The sequence below is a fragment of the Entelurus aequoreus genome, linkage group LG07, assembly GCF_033978785.1.
Source record: "Entelurus aequoreus isolate RoL-2023_Sb linkage group LG07, RoL_Eaeq_v1.1, whole genome shotgun sequence".
Lineage (NCBI taxonomy): Eukaryota > Metazoa > Chordata > Actinopteri > Syngnathiformes > Syngnathidae > Entelurus > Entelurus aequoreus.
Window position 1 is genome coordinate 52667331 of NC_084737.1, and position 18837 is coordinate 52686167.

At 37.7% G+C, this 18837-nt stretch overlaps 1 protein-coding gene across 1 annotated transcript; it reads right to left on the reverse strand.

Moving 5' to 3' along the window:
• Positions 1 to 365: 365 nt before the first annotated feature.
• LOC133654013 (prostaglandin E synthase 3-like) lies at positions 366 to 18583 on the reverse strand. The gene is made up of 8 exons (XM_062053950.1): positions 18397 to 18583; positions 12692 to 12805; positions 12476 to 12545; positions 12306 to 12404; positions 9509 to 9598; positions 7937 to 7993; positions 1413 to 1440; positions 366 to 1320 (listed from the first exon to the last, which is right to left on the reverse strand). Coding segments are annotated over exons 1-8 (480 nt in total). The 5' UTR covers positions 18399 to 18583; the 3' UTR covers positions 366 to 1300.
• Between the last annotated feature and the right edge of the window lie 254 nt (positions 18584 to 18837).

Below are 18837 nucleotides of genomic sequence, written 5' to 3' on the forward strand. Positions count from 1 at the left end.
AGTGAACGTTACGAGCGACTACAAAAGCAGTATGCAGGAAAGTATAATTCAAAGAGAAGCAGTCTGTTTAACGTTGTTTGAAGATTAAAGGTCTTGCAACTTAACGATCAACTGGGATTTTCCAGTTGCTGACTTACAATTTTGACGCAATTGGTCACCTTTTGCTGCAAATAAAAATACTTACAAAGACAATTCCTCACTACGTGGTTTCCCGAGAAATATTTGATTCTTATGGAAACGGCATGGAGACATTTTGCCATTTGTAAGATCTTTAGCATTAAAAAAAACTTGAATTCTACTACTTCAGCAACTTAAATTACGTCTCACATACATGACCCACGTGATTAAAAAGACAAAACACAGCGTTAAGCATTTATGTTTATTAGAAATATGTCAACAATAAAAAAAGAATGTTCACTGTAATTCACCATTTTCCCCTATACATATTGTTAAATTGCAATTATAATTTGGTCATTAAACACTGCATCTCTCCAACATTGCTTTCCCACAAGGGAGGCTCTGTTCTGGATGTGGTTAAGCAGAGAACCTGGAGGAAAGCAATAAGTCATGTGATGTTGACACCTAACTCAACTTCAGTTCAGGCCTGCTTCTGCAGGCAGACTGAGCATGTTGGTATATTGGAAAGATAAACAGTAACTATCAAATGGATGAATTCCATTCACAATACTTTAGTAGATGGTTATTGGACAGATGCAAACATTTCTGCAATGATTTCAGAATATACCAACTGTACAGACTTTCAACAAATAGTAAAGGGAAACATGTAAGCTATAGATTTAAGCAACCAAAACAAAAAGACCAGCTTCCTGGATATCTAATTCTAAAGTCTCTAAAAAGGGGCCCATTGTAATTGTTTATGTTTTAAAGAAGAAACTACACTATATAGCGGACTTAAACCACAACAATGGAAAAGGGTGTGCCTAATTTCAATAAATCACAATTATGTTCATGTCAATCTTTTTAACACATTGCTCAATTAAAGACAAGCTTTTCCATCCAATAATATGTGCTTCGTTGGTAATATTACAGTAAAGCAAGATACCTGACAGGTGCAGTACAGCAAATGGAAGTGGCGATAGCTGCTCTGTACAATACCATGCATATCAACCTTCACTGGACTGACTGGGAAGGAAGAAGCTTGGAGCAGAGGTTATGTATTTAAATATGGCTGCTGGCTGTACATTTGTTTTTTACTGCCTTTAAATAAAGTGTAAATTAATTTTTCTTCTTTTCTCCATGATCTTTTATTTATTTTTTTCCCCCAAGAGTACCAATGCTTCTATTCCAAATCAGGCATTTCTGAAAGCACAGCAAACATAATTAGTACTTTCAATCCACAAGTTATTCTAAGGAAGACACTGAGGAGTTCTTCACAGGTCACGGTTTCTTACTTTCATCATCACTGTCTGCAGTGTCCTCCTGGTGAAACAAGAGGCGGTGAAACGTTACAGAAGCATCAAACAAATCACTCAACAATAGAAATGCACCAATCGCTCGGCCACCCATCAGGAGGGCTGTGTATCGCGACCAATTTCCCAAATTGATTCAGTTTCGATTCAATTCGATGTACACTTAAATATTGTAAATGTCTTAAATCTGGTACAAAATATACTTAACTTTTTTTCTTCATCATAAAAAACTTTAAACAGCTTAAACTTCCTATAAAAAATCTTAAAAGTACAATTATGAAAAAGGAAATTTAAAAAAGAAATTTCAACTGCAAGTGTAATTGAATTGCAACATTCCATCACTGCACATTGCTTAAAGATATTGTTTCTTCAAGCCCAAATTAACAGTAAAAGTGAAAGCTATTTTTCTGGTAATCTTATTTTGTTAGCATAGTCATAGGGCATTGCGATTTTATGTTGAAGTCCGGAAGTGTGCACTTAGTTTTTCTGGCACGCTTGACACTGCTCTATGTGGGAGATGAAGATGTTAACAGAAGTATCTGTCTTAATCCGCGGTGATTTTACAACTCTTAGTTACAAATAGCCGTTTCAGTCAGATGTTTACCTTGCATGATCATAAAGTAGTATGGTTCACTTCAAGCATGACCAAAGCCAGCATATGCAGGCAAAAAGCCAAAAAAGCATTGGCTTTTATTTGTATTTTTATTGTTCACGTAGAATCAGGTGATAATGTGATGTTAGTAACTCCCTTATCTTTGTTTTGCTCCGGACGGCTTATTGTTGGCAGCTAATGTTAGCATAGTTAGTGTGATGCTGCAGCTGCTCCACGCACAATACTACTACTTTATTTTTGGTCCCCTGAGTAGAGGCTAACTATGTTAGATCTTCACTAAGTTAATAATCGTCACAGCCATCGCGTAAAATACACTACAATTGTTATAAGAATCATAATCACTGGTGGACTGTGGTATGAGGCTAAACATGTTACACACCAAGTAAGAGCAAGCACGAGCAGACAAAAAAGTATGCTAGCCGCTAATATAGCCTGAAACAACACAAATAGTAAGCATTAAAGGGGAACTGTGCTTTTTGGGGAATTTTTCCATTTACAATCAATGTGAGACAAGAACACAGGTTTTTAGTTTTTTAGGATTGTAAAGATATAAACGCTTGAAAGATGTGGCTAATCTCTATGTTGCCTTCAAATCCCCTTTAAACACGTGCGTGCGTGTATGCGTGCGCGTAAGTGTGCGCCACACATGAAACGGACAGCGAGAGAGAAAGACAAGCATTATTGACCTACAGTTAACAACTAAGTTATTTCACTTTACCTTTTACTGTGTTGATTTAGCTGTGTTGAAGCAGCAAAAAACGACCATGTTTTAAATGAAGCTGTCTCTGATAGTTTATATAATAATGTAACTGCATCATAAAGCCTACATGAACTCCATGGTGTTCAGGGATAAAGAGTCTCTCCTATTGCAATTGTACAATTTTTTCAGCTATAGTTACATTAATCATTAGTAATGTAGCAGCCTAGTTTTGAATGGCAGGGTCTCTATCACATGTTGATGAAAATATAACATTTACATAATAAAAATCAACTACAGGCTTCCCAAATGCTGTAATAAATTAAGCATGATGAGTTGAGCATGTCAGCATGTGGTCCCCCACTTTTAACTCTTTTTTTTCCCAAACGCTTATTGCAAATGCTTATTAATTTGACTTAGTAAGTCATTATTTTGACTTACTAAATAAGTCAAAATATTGAATTACTAAGTCATAATAATGACATACTTAGTATCTCAGGTAAGTAGGACTGTAGGTGAGTAGGAATGTTTTGCGGTTTTGTTTTTACACTTACGGAAAAAATATTGAGATATACATCGCCACTCAGCAAAGGGAGCAGAAAACACAACCAAAAATTGTAGGCCTACTTCACCACAGTCTGTAGTCTATTGCCGCGCCCAGGCTGTGGTGGCAGCGATGAGGTGAAGAAGATTAAAGATTAAAGTACCAATGATTGTCACACACACACTTAGATGTGGTGAAATTTGTCCTCTGCATTTGTCCCATCAAGTGATGGCGACAGGCCGAGTTGTACTGTTCCTTACACCCACCCACCCGCCCGTCCGTCCGCCTGTCCCGGGCAACGCCTCCTCCCCCTGGAGAGTCACCACCACTTAACACATTTTCTGGGGGAAACACTGTACATGATATAGTGCACACATTTATATTGTAACAACCAGCTGGTGTTAATGTTTTATGTTTGTGTGGTTTGGATTTTCCCATGCACATGCAGTTAATACATGTGATAGATACTGATATCGACCAATCTCGCTTAGGGCCGGGCGATATGGACAAAAAAGTATATCTCGATATATTTTTACTTAAACTCGATATTCGATATATATCTCGATATATCTTCTGGTCAAAGTATACATATAAAGATATTCTTTTTTGAGTGAGATTCACTGTAATTGAACTGAATGGCAATTGTACTGTAAACAGTCAGTGGCATTTTTATTAACCCAGTTAGTCAAGATGGGTATTAACACATAAAAGAAATAAATAAAACATAATATTCTTTCTATGTAAAATAAACAACATAGCTGTGCAAATAATACAAAATGTATCAAACTCAGATAAAAAATACATTTGCAGACAGGCACTTTTTAATTCTCAGTCGACGATGTAATGGACTTCACACACGTACGGTTCTGGTCAGTGCCAAGTAAGTGACTTTACTTAGTTGTGCGGCTATGATCTTCCTCCCTTCGGCATACATTTTTGGCAGCATTTCTCGTGCGAAATATGCCCGGCTTGGCAACTTGGCAGCATTTCTCGTGCGAAATATGCCCGGCTTGGCAACTTGAGAACAGTTTTGACTTGGGCTTACATACCAAAGACTATAAAAATGGGACCCATTACCTCCCTGCTCGGCACTCAGCATCAAGTGCTGGAATTGAGGGTTAAATCACCAAAAATGATTCCCGGGCGCGGCACCGCTGCTGCCCTCACCTCCCAGGGGGTGAACAAGGGGATGGGTCAAATGCAGAGGACACATTTCACCACACCTAGTGTGTGTGTGACAATCATTGGTACTTTACCTTTAACTTAACTTAAACTCAAATTAATGTTTTATCCAAACGCGTACATTTGTCCAAATGTGGCCAAGGAGACGCAGTGTGGGTTTCCTGGATGTCGTCTACATCACTAAAAGAAAAATCTAAGAAAGATAATCCCTCTGCCATCTTCCACTGTTTTTATTAATATATAAATCACCCGCTTGACTCTCGTGTCATCATTTGGGATGTTCGTGTCTGTTGTGATTTCCCTTCCTGGTTCGATGACCATCCTATCTTGCCTCTGATTGGCCTGTCCGTAATGTTTTGCTCTAATCTTAACCAATCGTGACTCATCATAGTAAACCACCAACCAGTCATGGATGTTCTTATTGTTTGCATGTCTTGGAAGGAGGAAGGGGAGGGGCTTAGTAGCGAGTGGGAAGCGGGAGAGAACAAAAAACAACAAAAAAGCGGCGTTCGGTCATTTTAACGTGAAATTAATTATATCGATATTACGATATTTTCTTAATTCATATCTTGTTTATAAATATATATCAATATATCTTACAAACTCGATACATTGCCCAGCCCTAGTTGACACTCGGCAAAAGTAAGGAGAGAAAGCTAAAGAGAAACATATTTCAAATGAATTTGGACATTTCTTATTCAAGCTTGTATAGACTACCCAAATGCTTCTGACATTACAGGTACTACAGATTCCTCCCACCTCCAAAGACATGCACCAGGGGATAGGTTGATTGGCAACACTCAATTGGCCCTAGTGTGTGAATGTTGTCTATTGGTGTTGGCCCTGCGATGAGGTGGCGACTTGTCGTGGGTGTACCCTGCCTTTTGCCCTGGTGCAGCACCCCAGGGACCCAGAGAGGGACAAGCGGTAGAAACTGGAATTGTCCACAGACATGAATGTGAGTGTGAATGATTGTCTATATATGTACCCAGCGAGTGGCCATGACAATTTTGGTTAGCCTTGTCTATTGCACGTTAGCATTAAGCTGGAGGTGCACCTGCTGGATGTGGGGGTCAAGGGTTGGTATGGTTGCACGTGGTTTGCAGTTCTGAGGCCAGTTGGCTGTACTGCCAAATTCTCTGAAACGCCTTTAGAGACGACTTATGGTAGAGAAATAAACATTTAATTCACGGGCAACAGCTCTTGTGGACATTCTTGCAGTCAGCGTGCCAACTGTACGCTCCCTCAGAATTTGCAACATCTGTGGCATTGTGCAGTGTGATAAAACAGCACGTTTCAGATTGGCCTTTTATTGTGGGCAGCTTAAGGCACACCTATGCAATAATCATGCTGTTTAATCAGCATCTTGATATGGGTTATCTTGGCAAAGTATTTAGAAAGATTTGTGAACAATACTTGAGAAATAGGTCTTTTTTTCTATAAAAGTTTTAGATCTTTGAGTTCAACTCATGAAAAATGGGAGCAAAAACCAAAGTGTTGCGTTTATAATTTTGTTCAGTGGTATTTTTGTCATCTCTAATTCTGACTGTACATAATTGGCAAACTAACTTGCAACACTCAGGGAGGGCAGAATATAGTGTAGCCTGTGTTACGTTTGACAATCAGCAGCAACAAATGCGTGTGACGTTGGGGAACATGCTTTTTTGCCATACCAGAATATAGCACTTGGCTTCACTGCAACCACGGTGGGAGACAAGGAAAGACCGGTGTGTTGTTAACTTTAACATTAATAAGCTTACAATGACATGCAGAGATAGGGCTGCACAATTATGGCCAAAATAATAATCATTTTTATCACGATTATTTTCCTGTTTTTTTTTACCCTTTCTATTTTAAACAAACAGTGTGTGAACTTGGCTTTAATTTCAAAATAAAATAAACCAAAAATAATTGAGCAGTTATAAAATACAATTTACAAAAGAAAAAGACCTAACTCAAAATAATTACACCATTGCAGAGTTCGATCATGAAGTGCAAACAAGTGAGAAAAAAAAGATTATGCACAAAAGGCACATACCCCAAGGAACACACTGTACTGCTCACAGTAATATAGGACATGTCTTTGATAAATAAAACGGTATTACATCAGTTACTTATGCGTGTCTTTGAGAGGTGGATGGATATGGGGTCCCTTGGTGCACAGTTGATGTTACAGTAGTCTGTACGTAGGGTGTTCGTGTCGGTGGCGGACGGATCGCTCTGTGAGCAACTATAACTCTGGATTATTAGCTTTATGTCGTTGGCAAAATATGGCAGTTGAGGAAAGAAGGGAAGTGTTTTTAATGCTTAACCTGTCACCACAACTTAAAAATGTTTTTAAAAGTGCACACCAACGCAGATTTGCTGTGCAACTTGGTTTATATGCACGGGAACATTTTTGGGTTTGCGGGAACAAGCAGGAGGATTCCTAGAGAACGATGAGGCGTGCAGTTAACAGTGTTCCAGGGTTAAAATGTGGGTCAGTCTTTTTACATAACACATTTGTTTAGCCTTTTCAAAGAAAATATATTAATTATCATGATGTCATATATATGTCACAATGAAAACGCACCGAGCCCATTACTTTATAGATACTGTAATATGATTGTTTGTTTCTCAGTCAGTACAGATGTGTCCTATGGAATTGTGTTGGGCATTACAAACTCAAAAGTGATTCAGGTGCTGACGCAGGCCGAGCTTACGGCTAATGCCGTCGCAAGGCTATTGTGTTACTACGCTAGATAAACAGTTCGTCTATATTCGCTCTTACAATAAAAATGTCACTACAGCTTGGTTATTATACAGGTTACGGAAGGTGAATTAAGTATTGTTGGCGGTTTTTGAATGTTGAGTGATTTCGAGACAGAGTAGAATGCACCCATTTGCAGCATTGCTCGCCACTTAGAAGGAGCAGATTACAAATTTGACTAAAAATTAAACAAGTGTGTTCTTGTTTCTCAAAAGAATTGTGACGATAGACAGGTAGAAAAAGTGTAGTTCCCCGTAAAGAAGTCTCGATGGCGTTACAGCACACAATTAGATGCTTACAGTGATTATATGCTATATTCATTTTCACAAAATAATCTTTTTTTCTTTTATCGTTTACAAACTCAAGAGGAAAAAGTCCCAGGATACAGGATGAGTTTGAGGGGTAACGTCAAAATATTTAAATGAGTAGTAGCTGGTAGTTTAGGCTTTTGTTTAGTTGGTGCGTACTATTGACTTTGTTTTATTCAAACAATTGAGAGTACAGTAATTTAAGAAAATAAGAAACAACTTTAAATATTGTGTTGATATTGTTACATAGTCAATAGCGCTCACAATAAGTACATTTTAAAAATTACAAGTAATACACATATTGGATGATCTAACTCATGAATGATCAGATTTGGCCATATATAAAATCCTATAAAAAAAAAAAGACGGATAGGTCTCATGAGTGGCGCAAGTAAAACAAAATATATTCTTACATCTTCTTCACCATCCATACCAGGTTGGAAACCATCACCTCCCATGTTATTCATCATCTGCAATTGCAAAATCAAATTAATAATGTTCAGACAATCAATTCAATGAACAAGGATCTTTGCTTTTTTATCTCTTAAAATGATGACAACTCAATGGATTCTAATGTCAGGTGAGAGAATACGCAAAGATACAAAAAAGCACTTGAATAAAGATTTAATGAACAGTGCTGGGGTACAAAGACTATTGTGGGTTCATACGAGTGTCCTCTCTCTCCTGGGTTACAAGAAATTTTAAAGCCTTGTTAAGTTTGTGTCCATCTGCTTAATTTCAGATCAATCTTTGTTTTGCACAGCCATCAAGCCAAAAATAAAGGAAATGTCAACACAACAATGGAAAACAACGTAAACAAAAATCTAAAAACATATTGAACACTTAACCTCTTAAAACCAAAGTGCAAAAATAGGTAATACTTTAGACATGGTTAATTAAGTGTAACAAAATAGTGCAAAGTGTGAAAATGTAAACAGAAAAACCTGAGAAGAACTATTTTAAGGATAAGGTGGTGTGGTATTACCAATTACAAGCGGCTCGGTCTGACTACAGTCCTTTTTAAAAAGTCCCCCAAAACTGCTGTATTGTCATGTAGGACCAGGCGATATGGTTGGGGGGGAAAAAGTTTTACGATAGATTTTGATATACATTTTTTTTATATTATTAAAGCAGATTGTCCCGTGCAGGATTATACCAATTACCTCAGTCCTACTGTTTACTACTGCAGTACCTCGTAACAGACATTAAGGTAATATATGCTAACAGCTGACAACTGTCATTTTGTTTATATCTATATTTGTGTTTACTAGGTGCAACTGTACAGGTGACCCATGCTACAGTCCGTACCTGGTTTTAGCGCCACGGTTTTGCTTCTTTTTCGGTACGTTTTGTGGGGGTAAAGAAAACTTTTTTTCCTCTCAAAGTTATGTTTTTTTGCTTGTTATCTCAAACATTCTGCAGTGAACAACATATAATTGGTGTAGTGAAGACTGTAAGACTTTTATCTTAAGTTAACATTTTGTCAACAACACTTTATAATGGTAAATTATTATTTAAATTACTTGTATACACAGGCATGTGATTTAAACTTGGGGGCCGCATCCAAATCTTGCTTGTTTGTAGGTGACCAAATACTTCTTTTTAGAGGAATTTACCAATTAATGAATTAAAAATCCTACAATGTAATTTCCTGGATTATTTTCCCACATTCTGTCTCTCATAGTTGAAGTGTACCTATGATGAAAATTACAGGCCTCGCTCATCTTTAAGTGGGAGAACTTGCACAATTGGTGGCTGACTAAATACTTTTTGCCCCACTGTATATATGTATGTATGTATACAGTACATGTACGTACAGTGGGGCAAAAAAGTATTTAGTCAGCCACCAATGCCGTATCCTTCTGCAGCACGCTACAAATACTTCTCCCAAAATGAATTTTTTAAAATGAACTTATGGGAGAGCGTCAGCAACGACGATACGGAACACTGTAAATCGAGGGCCACCTGTAGTAAAAAGTGCTTACGTCCGAGAACTGATCAAAGTTGCCCATCTCTTCTTCGGAGTCGTCCTCCCACTCTTTCCAGTTGTTAAAGTCAACACTGAGCCACCTCAACTGTGGAGAAACAAAGGCACCATAAAAATGCATTATATCAGCCAAAATATATATACCCCATTATAGGTCAATTTATATACCGATACAGATATATATCACAAGTCATGGTCGTATTACTTCTTAAAGTTATATATAATTTTAAGAAAAACATACCAGGTATACATGCTACCACTGGCTATAGTCATATTTTTTTTTTAGTAACATAAAAATGCTCCTGCAAAAGTGCAGTATTGTTGCAAATACATTAACCACGGTCCAGATGATAAAATGACATCCAAGCAATAGTTACAGTGCATCCATAAAGTATTAACAGCGCTTCATTTTTTCCACATTTTGTTATGTTACAGCATTTTCCAAAATGAAATAAAATACTTTTTATTCTCAAAATTCTACAGACAATACCTTATAATGACAATGTAAAATGTTTTAAATAATTGTTAAAAAAATAAAATGAAATACATATATATATATATATATATACAGCATTTGCTCAATACTTTGTTGATGCACCTTAAGCAGCAATTATAGCCTCAACCTTTTTGAATACGATGCCAAAAGCTTGGCACACCTATCTTTGGGCAGTTTCGCCCATTCCTCTTTGCAGCGCCTCTCAAGGTCCATCAGGGTGGATGGGAAGCGTTGGTTTTCATCCAGGATGTCTCAGTACATTGCTGTATTCATCTTTCCCTCTATCCCAGACCTGGGCAAATCACAGCCCGTGGGCCATATTCAACCCGTTAAAGGGGACATGCACCTTTTTTTTTTGGAATTTTACTTATCATTCACAATCATTGTGAGAGACATGACGGAGTTATTTTTCTTTTAATGCATTCTACCCTGTACATAAGTCTGTTTAAAGCGGAGCAAATATTCCGCCCATAAAACCCAATAAATAGGCATCCAAAAACCGCCATCAACACTCCATTTATATTTTGTAACTTGAATACTAAACAAATTGAAGTGATATTGTTGTTAGAATCTAACGCTGACAAACTATAGCGACGCCGTGATCACGGGCTTGTGTGCCAATATTGACATGAACGACTGATGAGCTGCTTCCTCGTTTCCTTGCACGTCAAACTTTATTCCAGATCATAAATCATGACTCTCACCTGGATATTAGAACTACAAGGATGTATTCCGACAAATTGGGACACTTTGACAGCCAATTCAGACACGGCAATGGTGAGAAAGACCCGCAAAGATGCTTGGTTCCACCCACCTTTTCTTTGCTAGAATTGTGATTCATTCTTAATCTAAACCAGTGGTCACAAACCTTTTCACACATATACATATAAACACACACTTAATACAGAGGCTATATCATCCCTACAAGCCTGTTTCAAAAGTTTCCCTGCTCGTGAGGGGATTTTTATTCCGCTGTACCCCGGTATTGACCACTGTATAACGGATAAACCACAGAAACCTCGACTATATATATATATATATATATATATATATATATATATATATATATATATAAGCAGGGAAACCTGTGAAACAGACTTGTAGGGATGATATAGCCTCTGTGTTTTGAGATATATATAGATATATATATTATAGTCAAGGTTTCTGTGGTTTATCCGTTATACAGAGCTCAATACCGGGGTAGAGCGGATTATACGTTAGGTCAGGAAAAAACAGAGGCTATATCATCCCTACAAGCTTGTTTCGCAGGTATCCCTGCTCGTCAGAGGATTTTATAAAATACAAATCCCTGAGAGTGTGTAAAGCAGTAATATATATATAAATATATATATACTGCCTCGAAAGAAAATCATGTTTGTCTTGGTGCCCTAAAATATTATCCCTTCTTTAAGGCAACACTTGCCTTGACCATAAACAGTTAAAATTCGAGGCCTGTAAGTATGCTAGCAGTTCCCCCATTACCATGCTAAATTTAGTATGCTAATGTTTTATGCTTGCATTTTCGCAAATTTTGTATGCTTTAACCTAATAATCATGGATCTATTTTAAAAGTATGCTAGCCCATTGTTTACAAGCTAATGTAAGATACATGCAAACATTTTATGCTCGCATTTCAGGAAATGTTTTAAGTTTTAAACTAATATTCATGGATACTTAGTGCCATCTTAGAAGTATGCTAGGTGTTCCCATGATAGTATGCTAATTTTGTATGCTAGCATTTTAGCTAATTTTATACATTTAAAGCTAACAATCATGCATTCTTTTACTTTGTACTCTCTTGGAAATATGCTAAGTCTTCTTACTATACCAACATTTAGCATACTAAGATTCATACTACATTTTAGTACAACTTCTGCTCTTCGCCTTTAAAACCAATTTTACCTTTCAAATTATTCATAAAACCAAATAATTTCAACCTTCAAACTATTCTTACATATATTCTACATTCCATCAGCATTTCAGTTCAGCATTGGACCATTGCAATTTCTACAGAAATTGCTTTATCTAGGTTTAATAAATTAGCAAAATAAAAAAAAATTGCATTGTCATTACAGGGTATTGTGTGTAGAACTTTGAGAACAAAAATGAATTTATTGTATTTTAGAATAGGGCTGTAACAACAAAATGTAGGAAAAAGGAAGCTCTGTGAATACTTTTCAGATGCACTGTATATTGTACAATGAACATTATGTTGCATTACAAAATATATTGTGATATTGCACAGCACTAATCGGATGCATTTCAATTTGCCAAAAGTGTACACTTGCGGCGAACCAACCTGAGCCTTCTCTTTTGTAATCCTCGGCCATGACTTTCCTGGCTGGGCTTTCCGTAAGTAGCACAACACTGATCTATCGGTGCGTTTATGTTTGGATTCCTGCATTTATAAGACAGAGATGGTGAATAAAGAAACACTTTGGTAGACGGAGAACAATACTCTGAACTTACATTTTCCTCAATGGCTTCAAAAAGGTCTATTTCGTTCACATGTCTGACATTGTCAGTTCCTCCAACACAACTGTGAAGAAAACAAACAACTTAAGTACAGAATAATAACTAAACAAACCAAACAAAAATAAACATGATGATGTGGAACATCTTAAATGTGTGTGGGACAGGCACATGCAACTTAGACTAATTATTTCCATTATGATGCATTCATACCTGAAAATAAACTTTGTTTTATCAAAACTGACTTTTACATCTTTGCTGTCCACAACACAGAACTCTATAAAAACAGAGTCTCTCCGGTCGTACCACTTGGCACTTGCTGGTTGCCTGTGAAGAAACACAAGCAAACATTTTGATTAGGAATGTTCCACACAGAAATTTATGTTGCCGATATGTATCATCTATGAAGGAGATTAGGGCTGGGCAATATATCGAGTTTGTAAGATATATCCATATATTTTTAAAAAGATATGAATTAATAAAGCATTGTAATATCAATATAATTTATTTCACATTAAAATGACCAAACGCCGCTTATTTGTTGTGTTCCTTGTTCTCCCCTACTTCCCACTCGCTACTAAGCCCCTCCCCTTCCTCCTTCCAAGACGTGCAAGCACGTATAAGAACATCCATGATTGGTTGGTTGTTATTATGGCCAAACATTAGGCAGAGGTAATCAGAGGCAAGACAGGGCGGGTCATCGAACCAGGAAGGGAAATCACAACAGACATCCCAAATGATGACGCGAAAGTCAAGCGGGCGATTTATAATATTAAAAAAAACAGTGGAAGATGGCAGAGGGATTATCTTTCTTAGATTTTTCTTTTAGCGATGTAGACGACGTCCAGGAAACCCACAATGCGTCTGCTTGGCCACATTCGGACAAATGTATGCGTCTGGATAAAACATTAATTTGAGTTCTTGAGTTGCCAAGCCGGGCATATTTCGCACGAGAAATGCTGCCAAAAATGTATGCCGAAGGGAGGAAGATCATAGCCGCACAATTAAGTAAAGTCACTTGCTTGGCGCTGACCAGAACCGTACGTGTGTGACAGTGTGTCGACTGGGAATTAAAAAGTGCCTGTCTGCAAATTTATTTTTTATCTGAGTTTGATACATTTTGTATTATTTGCACGGCTATGTTATTTATTTTACGTACAAAGAATATTTGTATTTATGTTATGTAATTGTGTGCTACCCAAACAGTTTATTTTCTGTGCTATTAATACCCATCTTGACTAACGGGGTTAATAAAAGTGCCACTGACTGTTTACAGTACAGTTGTCATTTAGTTCAATTACAGTGAATCTCGCTTTTAAAAATGAATATCTTTATATGTATACTTTCACCGGAAAATATATCGAGATACAAATCGAATATCGATTTTAGGTAAAAATACATCGAGATATACTTTTTCGTCCATATCGCCCAGCCCTAAGCGAGATTGGTCGATATCAGTATCTATCACATGTATTAATTGTACATTTTTTGATTCATTTATGATTAGTGCTATTGACAGTTTAACAATATAAACAATATTTAAACTAGGGCTGCAACTAACGATTAATTTGATAATCGATTAATCTGTCGATTATTACTTCGATTAATCGATTAATAATCGGATAAAAGAGACAAACTACATTTCTATCCTATCCAGTATTTTATTGAAAAAAAACAGCATACTGGCACCATACTTATTTTGATTATTGTTTCTCAGCTGTTTGTACATGTTGCAGTTTATAAATAAAGGTTTATTTACGGTAAAAGAAAAAGAAAATTTTTTTTTTTTTTTTTTTAAAAGCCTCTGCACATGCGCATAGCATAGATCCAACGAATCGATGACTAAATTAATCGGCAACTATTTTTTATAATCGATTTTAATCGATTTAATCGATTAGTTGTTGCAGCCCTAATTTAAAGTACTTCTTTATTCTCTTATTACATACAATTAACTTAGCAAAATAAAGTCAATAGTACACAGTAACTGAAAAGCTATTTTAGGGCTCCACAATTTTAACTGTGATCACGATTTACCAGCTACAAAAAAATTAGGGTGATCTTCTGCGAAATTAACATTTAAAAACAGGCTTCGCTTCATTTCATACAAAGCACGTTCACAACTAACAGTCAGCCAACCACCAGTGGGCGACCGATAGACGGTGGACTCATGTGAGAGCGAGTGACGACAGAGGTTGAAGGTAGATCAGACAGTAGCTCCCAAAATTATTAAGAAAAATAAATGCATTACTACATTGGTGGCCTCCTCTTCCGCAGAGGTTCCTACAAGGTTCTAACAGGTGTGCATTTTAACCCTGCAACACTACCGTACGCCTCGCCGTTCTTTAGGCACTACCGCTCGTTTCCGGAAACCCGGAAATTCTCCCACGCAGATGAACGCACAACAAACGCCAGAACGGGTTGCACGGTAAAGCTGCGTCGGTGTGCACATCTAAACAAATTATCGAGTTACGAAGACACATTACGCATGAACAACACTTCCCTTCTTTTCTCAACCGTCATTTGCCCACACTGCAAAGCTGATTGCCAACATAGCAGGCCACCCGCCACCAGCGCAGAGCCCCGACGAACAGCTACAAAAGCGGGGGTGCCTAAAATACAGATGACCATAACATCAACAGTGCACCAAGGGACGCCATATCCATCCACCTCTCAAAGACACGCCAAAATAACGGATATAATAACGTTTTATCTGGTCAAAGACATACACCCTATATATACTGTGAGCAGTACTATGAATGTGTTAAAACTAGGGGTGTAACGTTACTTGTATTTGTCCATTTCGGTACGGGGGTTCCGGTTCGGTTCGGAGGTGTACCGAACGAGTTTCCACACGGACATATTAAGTAGCGTAACGCTCGTTGTGTAAACAATGCACACCGAGGAACAACACACGGCATGCTAGCAGTTAACGGGCTACGGTAGACTGACCATACGTCCTCATTTCACCGGACATGTCCTCTTTTGCGGAACTGTCAGGGCGGAGTTTCTTAAATGCCTCAAATGTCCGGCATTTTGAGTTGGGGTTGCGTGTATATTTAATGTACGTTCAGGGTTAAGAAGGGGTTAAAAACAAAACACATTGTGCGCGCAGCAGCATTAGTGAGCGAGGGGCAGAGACAGAGAGAGCGAAAGAGTTATGATAAACGCGCATGCGTCGCCAGGCTCTGCTTTTTATCCATAGATTTATCAGATTTAATTTTTTATTATCTATAGCAGGGGTGTCAAAAGTGTGCCCCGGAAGCCATTTGCGACCCACAGCTAATGTTTTAAAGGCCCACGGCACATTCTAAAAATACTATTAAAATAAACAAAAACATAACAAAAGTGAAATAAAAAAGCTTAAAGGTTAAATGTAATTTAGAAAAAGTTGCAATGTTCACTAATAAAACGAAGCTGGTTTTTTTTCATTCAAACTGTCATTGCTCAAAACATAATATTGAATCAAAATCAATGTTATTATGAATTATTGACCTATCCAAGGTTCCGATTACTTCACGTCAAATATTCCACTAAAAAAAATATTTTTGGTGGAAGATTTTGCAAATTTGGTAAATAAATAACCCAAAAATTTATATTTTGTTGTTTTCTTACTGTACCGAAAATTAACCGAACCGTGACCTCTAAGCCGAGGTACGTACCGAACCGAAATTTTTGTGAAAAGAGGACGTATGGTCAGTCTATCGTAGCCCGTTAGCTGCTAGCATGCCGTGTGTTGTGCCTCGGTGTGCATTGTTTACACAACGTGCATTACGCTACTTAATATGTCCGTGTGGAAACTTGTTCGGTACACCTCCGAACCGAACCGGAACCCCCGTACCGAAACGGTTCAATACAAATACACGAACCGTTACACCCCTACTACTCAATAAAGAACCGATAAAATGTGTCCCTTTCCATGTCTCTGGACATTAAAAAACAGAAGGGAACTCTTAACAGCGAGAAAATTGTTTTGACAACACAACTGTCACTGTTCTTTCTTATTCTTCTGTTCCAGGTCAATCACAAACGACGATCTGAAAAAAGACGATCCACGCATATGTCCAATCCATACAAATTGAACAAGGACTCGAGAAATGTGTTTTCCACTCGTTTTAAAACCCATTTTTGATTTTTAAAAACATCAATAACGATGATCCGTTTTTGCTTTTTTATTTTCAAACCAAAAATCGGGGAAAGTGGATTTTTATGTAATACAATTTCTATTCCAAACGAAAAACGAATGGCTGCGACATGCACGGACCATACGGTCCGTGTACCTTCCATTTCCAATTCTTAAATGCAAATCAAAAAACTAATTTCGAGCCATTTTTTCTATTTTCATTTGTGAAACAAAAGTTGGACAACTATTTGATGACACTTTTTTTTTTTAAACGACAATAGGACTCCTGCTGAACAAAGATGTTACAGTTATGCTAAAAATATGCTAAACGCAAAGAAAAAGCTAAAATACTGCTTCCGGTTCAATTTGTCATCACACAGATAACCACGCATTTTTGCATTTTGGATAGACATGAGTTTAATTTTTTTGTTTATCTGTAAAAATTAAAATTCATAAAAGGAAAACAGAACAAAATAAAATGTTATAGCAATATTTTAATAAAAATCAACCCTTTTTTGTTTTCAAATCTGCCATATATAGTGAAAAAAACGGCCCTGACTTTGTTTTTTGATTTGCGTTTCAGAATGATTGTCACACACACAAATGGAATGTACGGAAGGTACACGGTACCCTATACACTGACCGATTTTGTTTCCTGGGATCTTCATTTTTCTTCTCAAAACCAAAAAAGAAAAAAGCTGTTTTTTAATTTTCTTTTTTGTATTTTACCAGAAAAATTCAAATAAACCAGGCATTTTGTTTTTCGCTATCCCTTTACGAAAAAATAAAAAATAAAATTAAAATACCAAAACATACACTGACCGAATACGATACCAATATTTGTTCCAGTGTCGATATGACTTTTTCAAAGTTTTTTTCAATATCTAGATTTACTGGCAGTGTACAGACAGAAGTACACTCCCAACCGCGTGGCCGTGCCAGCAACCTGAGGGTTCCTGGTTCAATCCCCAGCTTCTACCAACCTAGTCACGGCCGTTGTGTCCTTGAACAAGAAATTTCACCCTTGCTCCTGACGGGTCATGGTTATCCTTGCATGGCAGCTCCAGCAATCAGTGTGTGAATGGGTGAATGTGGAAATAGTGTCAAAGCGCTTTTGAGTGCCTTGAAGGTCGACACGCGCTATACTAGTATAACCCATTTACCATTTAATGGACAAATCAAAAATGAATCTTCATCAGCTATGCTAAATGGCTCCTACCGCCATACAGACTCGTACTAACAGTTAAACAGGCTGCGTGTTAACTGCCATTTTACTCGCCTATGTAACGCTCCCATGAGCCAAACCTCCTTAATCATCATCATTGACGAAGCAACAAAGTGACTACCAAGAGATAGGACTCGGTTCAAATAAGTGACCGGCTGTTAACCTAAACTTGAAGTGAACGCCACGGTCCAAACTTGGCCAGAGCGCTGATAGTCGAGAGCTTCTAGAACCTGCTAGAATATCGTTGAATGAATCCTTAGCTAGCCAAGCTAACAACAGCAGGTTAGTTTACCCATGCGGTGCACCTGACACATGCCGTAACCTAACAGAAAAGTAGTCGTATTTCCAATAAATATTTTCTCACGACAACAAAGTTGAACTTTGTGTACTTTAGAGAGCGTTCTAAAACATTCGAGACATTTGGCAAGTTAAAAGGCAGCTCGCAGTTCACCGAGGTAAAGGCCATCCTCCCGCCTTTACGAAGCATGTTGTCGGGCGGCTAACTTTAGCCGGCGACACCCGCACTAATCCCACTTTTTCCCTGGCGCGCCGCACTCATGTCACACAACTTACATGTCTGGAGGTGAAGCGTGCGTTTATTTCGGAGACAGGAGAATCTAACAAAGAGTGCTACCGCCCGCAGAGTCGGAATGGTTGCCACAGACTTGCAATGCAAAACGTCGCCAGTGCGTAGGTTGTTACGTAGTGGCGGACGTTGAGAATACCAACGGAGGCGCAAGTGGGTCCTGCTGCGATGACGTCACGGCAGCCTTCTGGAGCTTTCAGGCACAGCTGCTCGTTCCTGGACAATATTCATGACAAATGTGTGCTTTGTTTTAAAGATGTGCTATTTGGATTTACCCTGTATGAAAACAATTTTGAAAATGAATTTTACCTTTGCAACCTCATTATACTATTGGCTAAGTTTTATATTCATAAATGTAAGTTTCTCAATACCCGACCTGTTTTTTGTGCCTTTAACTCTCTACCTCTAACAACCAAAAAGCTCTGAAA